This window comes from Lynx canadensis, chromosome C1, assembly GCF_007474595.2.
Source record: "Lynx canadensis isolate LIC74 chromosome C1, mLynCan4.pri.v2, whole genome shotgun sequence".
Taxonomy (NCBI): domain Eukaryota; kingdom Metazoa; phylum Chordata; class Mammalia; order Carnivora; family Felidae; genus Lynx; species Lynx canadensis.
Genome location: NC_044310.1, coordinates 200,298,963 through 200,311,678, shown reverse-complemented (window position 1 = coordinate 200,311,678; position 12,716 = coordinate 200,298,963). Strand labels below are relative to the sequence as shown.

Sequence of the window (12,716 nt, the reverse complement as noted above, 5' to 3'; positions counted from 1 at the left end):
TCGCAGACCATGATGCGCTGCTTGCTGCTCTTCCAGGCCACAGCTGGCGGAAAACCTGGGGGTTCTACAGACCTGCAAAACTGATTTCAGGGAAATGGGATCTTGGTGTGTTCGTCCAAAACATCATGCGTGCCCTCACTCAAAAGAGTACGTTCTGACCAAGTGTACACAGCATGCATTCTGGGCCTACAGGAGGTGGATTTAGTAACCGCGTGACTAATTTAGTCCTTTCCCTCCCTAGCCTGTTAAATTAATTTCTTTCTTTCTTCACATATTCAGACAATTTAGGTAAAAGTGAGGTTAGAGAAGCACAGATAATCCCACCATGTACAACACAGATCAGAAAGTACCAGCAGATCTGAAGGACTAACTTGATCCGAACCTCTCCTGGTTTGACAGAAGGACTATCTCCAAGAGGAACTCCCCAAATTGCCAGAGATGAGGGTTTCTTATCAGGCCCGACACCGGAACTGATTCATACCGCCAGGAGGGTCTGATGAGAATAAGGTAGAATTGAGAGTACAAAGCTTCCCCTCTGGATATGACACGTCTCAGTTATGTCCAAGTCACAGACGTGCCCCGGGCTACAACCATCCAACTAGACAGGAAGGTACGGACGGCATCCTTCACTGGGCTTGCTTCAAATGGGTTCCTGGATGTCAAGATGTGCAGAGTACTGAGGGGATGACCGAGGCCTAGAGGAAACCACTACTCTCTCACCTCAGCTGGCTGGGAGATCCATCTTCAAGCAATGCACAGAGGGTCTCTAATTCCCCGCTTGGCACTGAAAAATTCTTTTGCAGATGATTCAGTGAGTGGCAAGCCACGGGAGGGGCGAGTCATTTATGCCTTCAATACCACCTTTGCAGAATGAAATGAAACAGTGACCGTTTATGGAGTGCTGAGGGTATGGGGAGACTGGGCGTCACAAGGTTTGTGACACCAAGGGAGGAGGAGTTAGAACTCAGGAAAGGAATGAGGTCTGGAAAAGTAAGGGTTTTGCTATTTTCTCGTTTAGGGAAAGGAAACGTCACCCAGAGAGAGAGGAAAGGAGACTCTGGAAAAGAATGGGAAATTAAGGAAGTGTTTGAACACACACTTTGTCTCTGTGAGACCTGTAGGTGGGCAGTAATAAAACGATAAAATCCTAATTACAGGGGGTGAATTTCCCCGTTGTTTTGTTTCAGGGTTGGCGGATCTGTCAGAGGCTGGACCAGAAGAGCATTTCTTCATGAGATCACCACCGTAGCTTCGTGAGCAGGGAAGCTGTGCCCCCCTCCCACCCTGCTCAAGGAAAACCACCTACACATACAGCTGATGTAATGTGGGGATGAAAGGCTTAAATAAAAACACAAAGAGTCAGCCCTTAGCCACGAGTTCCCAAACCCACCTTTCTGGCGGTAAGGAACTAACGCCACTCTATGACCAGCATAAGCTGTTGGGGGGTCGGACAGTGGGCTGCACCTCCAGGACAGGACTCAGAAGGTCACCAATGACATGAGGTGAAGCTCCACGAGGCCTGCGATCCTTACCAATATACCAGGTCAGGAAGAAATCGGTTTTCCAAAAACTTCAAAGCACATGCATAAATATACCGAGATCATAAAGACCACAAAAGAAATAATACACTGATCAGAAAACAACAATTCTTTATAAACATGTATAGGCTCTAAATGACCCCTTATAGTTGTATCTACTCATTCCAGAGAATTAGGAGATTCTCTTCCGCAGAACCTACAGAGACCATCCCCAGAGCTTCCAGTTCCCTTGAATGGCCTCCTCTGGACAGAACTCCCAGCGTGAGAGCGGTGACAATTCTCGCAGATTCCCCACACAGCCACGGCCTATATCAAGTCCAGCTGTGAATGAGAAGAACACTTTTAGAAAGGAGCCAGGCCAACCATGGACCGCTGCTTCCCTGGTGAGAAGGAGTTTAACGACAATGGCTCTCTTCACTGGTGGCATACATGGACTAACTCAGTGCTGTTTCAGGAGTTAAAGACCCAGTAAGTGGTCACAACACTGAAGACTTCTCCACAAACAGACTGAAAGTTTGTACTGGAATTAGCTGTCGTGTGAGGCTAAAAGGTGGGAAGTTTCCCCACATGAAGGATGGATACAAAGGCAAGACTGACACAGCCTCCCAGGCAACCAGACAAGGCGTGAGGAGGTCCAGAAATCCCCCAGATGCCTCTCAGCTGATTTTGTTTACATTAAGTTAATTGACAATATTCAAGAATTAGGCTTTTAAAAGGCTGTTTTTATTTGTCAACCCACACAAATTGCATGCTATATTGCTTATTTTGGTTGAGAGCAATTTCAGTAAATTATGACATTTTGCTACTAAAGGAATGGCCTCACCAGCCCTTTTTCAGTCCTTCACGAGAAAGGATTAAACTGAATGAACAATATAAGTGAAACCAGAGAGCACGGGAATTTCCTTATGAAATTACCTATCTGATTAAATTTATAACGGCAATAAATAATAGTGTAGGGAGCTTCTGGTGTGTCAGCAATTAAAACTCAAATAAGAAACAGGCCTATGATAGGCAGCACTGTGGCTGTATTTACATTCGGACCAGTCCGATCTGGAGAACACCTGGAAGAGATGAAAAGCACTTACTAAATCATCCACGTCACCACCTTCTGCAAATATGGCTGCTGCGTCTTCATTTGGATTTTCTCTAGGGGCCAGAAACTGTGAATACAAAGCCAGGCATGACACCAAAATGACATTTTTGCCTCTTTGGATGGAGGGGACAGTCTGCTGGCGGTGTCACAGGCAGACCTAAGAAGGCTTGCTTAGCAAAGTCTCACTGCAGTGGTCTCAAAGCAGCATCATCTTGATGCATACTCCTTCATTTGGCCCTGGACAAGAGCACCAATTTTTAAGTTGAATAGCTCACATTAATTAGTCACCAAGAGAAAGTTCTTGTGAAGGGGGAGAAAACGACATGGTTTGCCACGGCAGTGACCCCACCAGAGGGTCCCGTGTCAGGCATTGCGGACATTTCCATTTCTGCTTCCCCAGGGGACTTTTGTGCTCATTAGAGGTAAGAAAAGAACCAAACCTGGGGCTCCTCGGGCCAGTCGGTTAAGTGTCCAACTCTTGATTTCAGCTCAGGTCATGATCCCAGGGTCATGGCATCAAGCTATGAGCTGAGCTTGGAGCCTGCTTAAGATTCTCTCTGTCCCTCTCTCTCTCACTCTCTCTCTCTCTCTCTCTGCCCCTCTCCCCTGTTCGTGCTGTCCCTCTGTCTCTCTCTAAAATAAGGAAAAGAACTAAACTCCCGGAACGATTACGTTTGGTCTCTTTTGAAAGGAGCATAAGAATCAAGTGTGTGAACTCAACAATTAGAATCTCGTTCCTCAACTCTATGGAGGACAAAAGGAAGGACTTCCTGTAAATGATGTGAAACACAAAAATGGGTGAGCTTGGGAGGCTGTGCAATTCCTTTCCTGGAAATCCTTCAATTGGTTAGAAAACGTCTGAAAAACAAAGGTGGAGGAGAAAGCTTCTAATGCATGCTTCTGTTCGGCATTAGTATTCTAGACCTGGAACTTCTGAAAGGCAGATGCACAGAAAAGCAAGTGCCCTGAATCGAAGTCTGCAAGGATCTAGGGATGAAATTCAGATTTTAAAAGAATGCTGGGTGCCCTTGAAAATCATCTGAACACTCCTGCTCTCTCCCCGTCCCTCTAGGAGAGAGCAGTGGGGTCTCCTCTCTTCCAGGCAGGCAGTAACTGGGTCTGAGAGCTGGGGTTTGTCATCCACTTATCTAACCCCAGAGGGTGCTCCATCTCCTGGTACCCTAAGTCCCTGAAATGGCCGCAGAGCCAAACCCAGAGGAGCGTTTTTAAAGGTGGGGCCTCCCTCTCCCGCCTGCACTCCTCAAGGCCAGTGTGCATGGAGCATAAGGCCAAAGTCACCCTGAAATATTAGGCTATGTGCAGCAAGTGTCAGGAAGCCAGTGCTGCACATCCTGCCATCCCTCGAGTGCAGAAACTCACACACACGGGTCATAAGACGGCATCGGTGGACACTGTATCTGCAGAATTGGCACCATGGCCATGGCCATGACAGTTTGCTTTTGACTCAGCCTCTGTCCTGGACTTTTTTTCCTCAGTCAAAACCACTCACCACTCATTAACTTCAGTTTTGACTGAGAGACTCAGGAATTTATTCCTTCTCAGGACACTCATGGATCTTTCCATGGCCCTTTGTTGACCTGAAACTGGACCATGTTCAGTGCTGGGCATCAATGGTATAAGAGATGGGAAATGCTAGCAAAGGGGGATACAGTCTGAAGTAGAACTATAATGGAGCTTCTGTACCATTAATTCTTTTTTATTTATTCTAGTTGATTATTAAGATACCTGAGGGCCAAGTACAGATAAATGACCACCACACGCGTATCTGCATATGGTGTATGTCTAAAGATTAAACTCTGCTCTATCCTAGATTCTAAGAGGTCTAGGATATCCTAGATACCTTAGATTATGATTCTAATTACCATCATTAAAAATGGTTTTTACTTTGTTCCTTGCCTCTCCTATGCATTACCACTTAGCTGCATGATAGTTCTTACATTAGGAATGCATGGCTAAAAGACTTGCCCAGTTTGGGTGAAGAGGGTTAAGAGCAGAGCTGTGTTTTTCCAGAAAAACACTCTGGGGGGGGGGGGCACACATCAGCAGCACCTGCCGGACACAGACACGCTCCCAGGGCCCAGCAGTTCCACAGTCCACCATACCCTTTATCACCCTGAGGGACCGGATATGTGGTAGGTACTTGCCAGTCTAGAAAACCCCTAACATTTTCTGGCACATAGCCTCTAAGAGCTCCAAACTCCATCCCTCCTCACCTGCACACCCCCTTTTTATGGTGCAATTACCAGATAGATGAAGGCAGGGCTGTCTGCACAGTACGACTGCAGTGCATACAATTAAACACAAACGGCCCATCGCTGAGACCAGGCCGACCTCCTAGGAAGAGAGGAGCACCAGCAAGCAAACTCTCATTTCCAGCACGTGCTAAGCACCTGCAAGTGATTCTCCTGACAGATCTGCTTCATACTTCTGCGCAAGCGAATGATGGCTAAAAGCCGGGCTGCCATCCATTATCTCCCCAAAGCCCCAGGCAAGGCTGATCCCTTACACATATCACTCCTCTTCATCAGAGTTTTTAACTGCAAGTAATTTGCAGGCTGTGCAGTGTGACAGGAAGCTGGAGATATAGCAGAGAACTCGATGACTGGCCTGCTTTCTCAATAAAAGCAACAGATTCTCTGAACGCAGCAGGAAGGGGCAGGAGCCAACTCTCATCTTCCCGCGTGTTCTTTCCCTCTGCAATGCTGCCAGGTTGAGAATAAATAGAAAGGATACTTGTGTGACACACTCATCCTTCCTCAAACCACCAGGATTCACTTGGGGTTACCAAGAAAGAGTGTCCTTACTTGAAGAGCTTTGTGAAATGGACAAACTGTTGTTTTGCAAGCACACCGAAATACAATCCTGGCCACAGCAGGGAAATGGAGTCAGTAATGTCTGTATGGAAACAACCAGTCTAACCCCTCCATAAGACTAACAACTAATCATCAGCTTGTGCTCAGACCCTGACCAGTCCTGAATTAAACTCACATGGCTTCCAGCGGGCTGACTCCAATACTATCCAGTCCACCCATAATCCAGATGTATAAAAGCATCAGGAAGAACAAGTCTGTTTGCATGTATTTTGTCTAAAAGGACATACATGTGAGTTTATACCCTGTGTATCTTACATCGTGCTACAAAGGCCATATTGCACAGCAGAGAAATCTGGCAACCCGCTGTGGGAGAACATAACCGTAACCCTAGCTAACCTCAGCCTCATGGGCAAGCCGCTTGACCTTTCTATAATTCATTTCCCCCAAAACCAAAAGGGAATACTAGTGCTCGCTCTATCTCATGGGTTGTGGTGGGCCTCAGATGGAAAAAAGTATGCAAACCTACCTTGTCATATGTAGCTTTTATGTTCAGTTCCTAGGAGTGTACCTGATATATGTCCACCAAATGACGTGTATGTACAAGAGCCATAGCGTTTTTATTCATAAGTGCCAAAGTCTGGAAACAATCAAATGCCCACCATGAGGGGAATGGATAAATAAATGATGGTATAACCGTAAAAGGGAGCACAGCTATAACAAAGGATGAACCACTCTAACATCATGGATGAATCATAAAGGTTAAGGACAGGCAAAGCTATGCTCAAGTGACAGGTGTCAGAATAGTGGTTACCCCGGGGACCAGGGGTTTCTGAATGTGAAGGGTACAAAGAGGCTTCTGGGGTAATGTAAATGTTCTATATTTTGATCTGAGTGGTGGGTACCCATATATGTGAATATGTAAGAATTCATCAGGTTGCATATTTAAGCTTTGTGCACTTATTATATGTGTGTTCTACTTCAATAAAAATTTTAAAACTTTATATTAAAAGTATCAAGCTCTAAACAAATATAAGATAAAACTGTAGTATTTTCCTTACTGCTTTTCTTTGAATTAGCATACGAAACAACTACACCAGAGATTTAAGGCAGAAAAGAAAAGTGGAAAAGAGCAAAGGAAAAATTGTCATGGGGCCAACAGGGGACAGCAGTTAAAGAAAACTGTTCTCAAGAAATGATTCACATATTTTATCTTATAATCCTTCACAAGTTTGGAGATCTCTCATAAACTCACACACAGAAAACTGGGTGTACTCTTGCAAGAGGGGACACGAGCATCTTTCCTGTACGTAGATGTGGCTGGAGGCATGGAGCGGTGGCGCCATGGTGTGGTGGGAAGATGACCATAATGGTTTCCGGGGCTCTAGATTCTACTCAGTTCTGCTAGCCATGAACTTGCTAGGAGACACTAAGCAAGTCAGTGTCACCTCTCTAGATGGAGTCTGTAAAATGACCAGATTGCTAAACTCCTATCGTCTATGATGCTAAAGTGGAAAATCAGTAAATGTCAACAACAAAAGAGAAGGCTAGATTAGGCGGCTAAGCAAAGCCATGGGGAGAAATCCTCTTTCCCCTCCGTGCTCTTAGTATGGAGTAAAAAGAATGAAGGACTAGGGGCCAGTCCTAGAACTGGACTCTTGGCCAGGGACTTACAAAGAGATCTCAGCCATGTTATTTTACTTCTTGGGGCCCTATGTTTCTTCATCTATGAAATAAGGAGGTTAGACTGGATTAGTATTTTTCAGGTTCTGTTCCTTGAGGTCCTGCGTGTTCTTCTAAGTCCCCCGTGCACGGGTAATCCCAAACTGCCACACTCATTGTCCACCAACTGAGAGGCACCACCCTTCTCTGTTTTATGTATTAGGTTTCCCTGTAAGCGTTACGTTTCAAAAATAAAAACTCCATTAGAAGATCATTAGAATTCTTTCCAGCTGAATGAAATTATACACAACGTAAGCCAACTTCCTCTGCCTTAGTTAAGGATCTGGCTTGTTTTAATTCTTCTAACCCAGGGCTTCCCGACATCATTATTCAACATTTTGGGCCAGAGAATTCTTTTTTTTTTTTTTTTTTAAATTTTTTATTTGAGAGAGAGAGAGAGTGAGCAGGGGAGAAGGGCAGAGGGAGAGAAGGAGAATCCTAAGCGGGCTCCACACTCAGTATGGAGCCTGATGCAGGCAGGGCTTAATCCCATGACCTTGGGATCATGACTTGAACTGAGATCGAGACTCGGCTGCTCAACCGACTGAGCCATCCAGGAGCCCTCAGATAATTATTTTATGTTAGAGGGCTGTCCTGTGAACCACAGGATGTTTCCCAGCATCCCTGGCCTCTGCTCACTAGGAGTCAGTAGCACCCATACCCACCATTGTAACCACCAAAATGACTCCAGACAATACCAAATGTCTCTTGGGGAGCAAAATCATTCCTGGTTGAGAACCACTGTTCTAACTCTAACATAGGTTAGCAAGAAGAAACTTATTTAAAAAAAAAAAAAAAAAGGAAGTCTTTGATAAAGAAGACAAACTTCAAATGAAGAGTCAGCCTATCCTAACCTTCCACAAGTCCAGGTGTGTTACTGCCGGTGGTCCCAGGGCAAACAACCTCCCAATGCTCCTGGAACGTGCCGGGCGTAAGCTGCACGCCACCCCCCACAGAGCCACGCCTTGAGGGGTGGACATGAGAGCTATCTGAAGGCTCAACAACATCAAATGAGAATGTATGTCTGACAGTCACAAAAGGAAACAGAAAAAGTTAAGTGAAAGACCTGGCAAATTATAGTGACAATAAAAGCAAATGTTGGGGGGAAAGAGGCATCATGTTTATAGTCTAGGCTTCAAAATGAAATGAGAGCTATGAGTGAATTTAAAAGAGAGTGACTATCTAAACTTACATCATGGAAGAACTTTCTATTTCTGGAGCAGGACTGACTTACCTAGATTTCTCAAAGAGTCTTAAAATCTACACTTTTCGAGAATATACCAGAGGGAAATGGCTTTCCTTAAGATATGCAAGTGTAAAGTTAGGGTTTAATTTTCATTTCAAACAGACATCCCATGCAAATCATCAACATTTAATAATAATTTAACAGCTTTCTAACTTTAAGTGACTTATGGTAAGTAACTTGGCAGACTTGAAATGGACTGTGAGGACTGCCCTTCAACCTCTTATAGTCCAGTTTCCTTAAATGATTATTTGGGAAGTGTCCAAACTTAATACTCCCTCTGTAGCAATATAAATCCTGCAGTGCATAGTCAGAAGAGGTTCCCCCTCCCTGCCCTGCTGCAGTAGGTCTTGGAAACCACAAAAAGCCAGTTTCCCTGAGCCAGGCCCTTCCTCAGTGATTCTCCCCAGTATCCTCTGTATGTGCATTCTCTCTCCCACAATCAACAAGTGCCATTTAACAACATCTTTAACACAGGAGCACCTGGAGGGCTCGGTCAGTTAGACGGCTGGCTCTTGGTTTCGGCTCAGGTCATGATCTCACGGGTTCGTGAGTTCGAGCCCTGCATCGGGCTCTGCACTGGCTGTGCAGAGCCTGCTTGGGATTCTCTCTCTCTTCTCAAAAAATAAATAAAAAAACTTAAAAAAAAAATTTTTTTTTAATACAAGGATTAAGTTTTCCCCCTGACAAACAAAATGAATGTTTGGGGAACAAAAAGATGGGAAGTTTTCAGAGTTGTCTTAACTCACAACCAACTGCAATCAGCTCTGCTGACACTGAAACCATGTAAGGACAGACAGCGCCCCACACCTAGTCATTAACTGAAATTCCTCTCTGCACCTTAATGATCAGACATTGAGATTCCCCAAGGTTAGGCTCTGTGCCTTTTAAGTTCCAAAGAAGATACTGCATCTGCAGCACAGAACAAGCCTCAGACAACTTGCAAGAAGCACACCATCCCTTCTTAGACTTCTTTCCTCCCTACTATTCTGGATTCACTTAGCCATGACACCTTTGCTTAAGATGCACTGCTGGGAGGGAAACATTCCCTTTTCAGATCTGTGCTTCTCTGCTTTCTTCATTAACAGTAATACGTACTCGGGGCGCCTGGGTGGCGCAGTCGGTTAAGCGTCCGACTTCAGCCAGGTCACGATCTCGCAGTCCGGGAGTTCGAGCCCCGCGTCAGGCTCTGGGCTGATGGCTCGGAGCCTGGAGCCTGTTTCCGATTCTGTGTCTCCCTCTCTCTCTGCCCCTCCCCCGTTCATGCTCTGTCTCTCTCTGTCCCAAAAATAAATAAACGTTGAAAAAAAAAAATTTTTTTTTTTAAAAAATAAAAAACAGTAATACGTACTCAACTCTCACCTGGATGACAGATTTTTTTTTTTTTTTAATGCAACGATTTGTCTTGACTTACTTTACTTGTTTAGCAAAAGCTGATTGATAAGCCTTCATGCTAAGTGATGGCTAATTTTTTGTGTCAACTGGCTAGGCCACAGTGCCCAGCTACGGTGTGCAAAACACTAGTCTAGATGTTGTTGTGAAGGTGATTAACATTTACAATCAGCTGCCCTGAAATAAAGATTACCCTTGGTAATACTGGGAGGCCTCATCCAATCAATTGAAGGAATTCTGCCTCAAGAGTGTAACACAGAAATCCTGCCTGAATTTCTAGCCTGCTGGCCTGCCTGACAAATTTCAGATTGGCCAGTCCCCACAATTTCATGAGCCAATTCTTCAGAATAAATCTTTCCCCAACCCCCTCCACCCCCCACACACGCATATATCCCATATATATATTCTATTGGTTTGGTCTCTCTGGAGAGCACTGAATGATACACTCTAGTTCAAGGGGGAAATATCATGCCATTGTATAAAGTAACAAACAGAAATAAAACCAAGCAGTTAGGTGACATACTCTTGAGTACGGACATAGTCACAGTACTGACTGTGGTGGAAGAGGGTACAGACCCTGTGGAGCCTCTTTTGAGACAAAAATCAGCATCTTAGGGTATGCTTCTAAAATTTCAGGATCTTACTTCCTGAAAGCAGGGACCGGATATGTTCTTTAACAAAATGCTTTTGCCAGGCAAAGTGCTTAATACAGATTCTAACAGATTCTAACTTCTTTCCCCCCCCCAAAAAAAATACTATGGTTTCTGCCAAATGCCTTTATTGAGTTGAAAATTTAAGGCATTTTTAAATTTGGCCTGAATTTAGCCATAAGATGAAAACTTCCAGCCTTGTTCCTGCCATTCTCTTAACAGATTCCTGTCTGCTAGCCCAGATCAAGCTCTCCCTTAGCGTGTGTTGTTAGTTTTTTGAATCTCTACTATCTTCCTCTGCAACCCTGTAACTGATGGTTTAGGGGCAGGGTGCTGTCTTATCTAGCGCAGTGCCCAGCAGATGGCAGGGGCCAGGCACAGTAACTGATAGCTGCTGGGTGTTGTGCCAGCAGGGCTGGATCAGTCAGGTACTGCAACTGAAATTAATGTTATGAAACACATACTTGTGAGAAACCCTATTTAATTTTATTAAAATATATTAAAATTTCATGGGGCACCTGGGTGGCTCAGTCAGTTAAGTATCTGACTTTTGATTTTGGCTCAGGTCATGATCCCAGGGCCGTGGGATCCACGCTCAGCGTGGAGCCTGCTTAAGATTCTCTCTCTCTCCCTTCCTCCCTCCTTCCCTCCCTCTGTCCCTCTCCCCGACTCGTGCTCTCTCCCACACTCAAATAAAAAATTAAAAAAAAAAAAAAACCTTAAAAAAAAATTTCACCACAGACCTGAGGTATAATGAAAGATTACTAAACTCAACACTCAATATATTTGATTCATGGCTTAATCAGATACAAACAGGGAGACCCTGGTCTATTTATGTCAATACATGGGGTCTTTTATTAAAAAACACCTTTGGAATACTTTGTCTTACTCTGGAATACTAGGGTTTCTCTACTGTCTATGTACTACAATCACCTGAGGGGCTTTAAGAACTCAAACCCTGCCCAGGACCTCAATTTCAGACTAACAGAATCTTTGGGGGTGGGGCGTGGTCATTAGTTTTTGGTTTTTTTTTTAAATATTTTTAATTTTTTAATTTTTTTTTTGAGAGAGAGTATGTGAGCAGTAGAGGGGGAGAGAAGGAATCTTTTTTTTAATATTTATATTTGAGAGAAAGAGACAGAGACAGAGAGAGAGAGAGAGAGAGAGAGAGAGAACACATGTGGGGGAGGGGCAGAGAGAGGACAGAGGATCCGAAGCAGGCTCTGTGCTGACAGCAGCAAGCCCGATATGGGGCTCAAACTCATGAACCACGAGATCATGGCCTGAGCCAAAGTCAGATGCTCAACTGACTGAGTGACCCAGGTGCCACCAGAGAGAGAATCTTAAGCAGCTCGCAAGCTTAGCACAGAGCCCCACACGGGGCTCAATTTCATGATCCTGAGGTTATGACCTGAGCCAAAATCAAGAGTCAGACATTCAACCAACTACGCCACCCAGGTGCCCCCTTCAAATTTCTTAAATAACAGTTCCCTCGGTGACTAATGTGTGGCCATGGTGGGAATCACTGGATGACCTGGATTTCAGAGCCTTTACCAAGGCCCAGAATAAGCTTGGTATGCACTAGGGACTTTAGGAGCTCCAGAGTCAATAAAGCTGCGGTTCCAAGTGAATTCTAGAAGCATTACTGCAGTCCATGGAAAACTGAACGAGTATACAGTATCAGCCACAAAGATGGGGCAGTTGGAGGAATCTGCCGATTGGCTGTATAAAGAATGGGGACCCTAATTTAGTTACCCTTAAAATTTAAAATCTTCAAGGAAGAATGCACATCCAGAAAATATCCATTACAATAATTCATCTACAGACGGTATTATTCCTCAATACCTTTTTGGCTTCTTCAGCTGTGATGGAACTTCCGGGGGCTTCATCTTTGGTGATCAGAGTAATTCCATCTAAAAAGTAATTCACAGAGTGAAATCCAAGTGCAAAGAATCAATCCCAATCATACCTTCCTTTCTACCATGCCGCTCCCATCTTTGCATGGGAGATTTTTAAAACTATACAGGTGCACTTCTCTGTAGGAAATGCAAAACTGTTGTTCCTTGCATCCTATCCTTTCTCCTACTTTGCTTGTGGATGCCGCCTGCCTTATGATGCCTTCCTTGATTAAATCTCTCCTTGAGAATTTTCACATCGCTTTGTTTACACCTTTGAAATGGCTCCCATCACATCTTACCTTGTGTAACTATGTGTACATATTTTCTCTCTCCTAAAACACCACACTTT

At 44.4% G+C, this 12,716-nt stretch overlaps 1 protein-coding gene across 1 annotated transcript in view; it reads right to left on the bottom strand.

The window, feature by feature from the left end:
* Positions 1-1,632: 1,632 nt before the first annotated feature.
* Positions 1,633-12,716, bottom strand: part of XRCC5 (X-ray repair cross complementing 5) — a 97,109-nt gene continuing 86,025 nt past the window's right edge. Inside the window, exons 19-21 of the mRNA XM_030325054.1 lie at positions 12,315-12,382; positions 2,624-2,698; positions 1,633-1,859 (exon numbers count right to left, since the gene is read on the bottom strand). Of these exons, the coding sequence (XP_030180914.1) occupies positions 1,845-1,859; positions 2,624-2,698; positions 12,315-12,382 (158 nt within the window). The 3' untranslated portion in view covers positions 1,633-1,844. The remainder of the gene's footprint in view (positions 1,860-2,623; positions 2,699-12,314; positions 12,383-12,716) is intronic.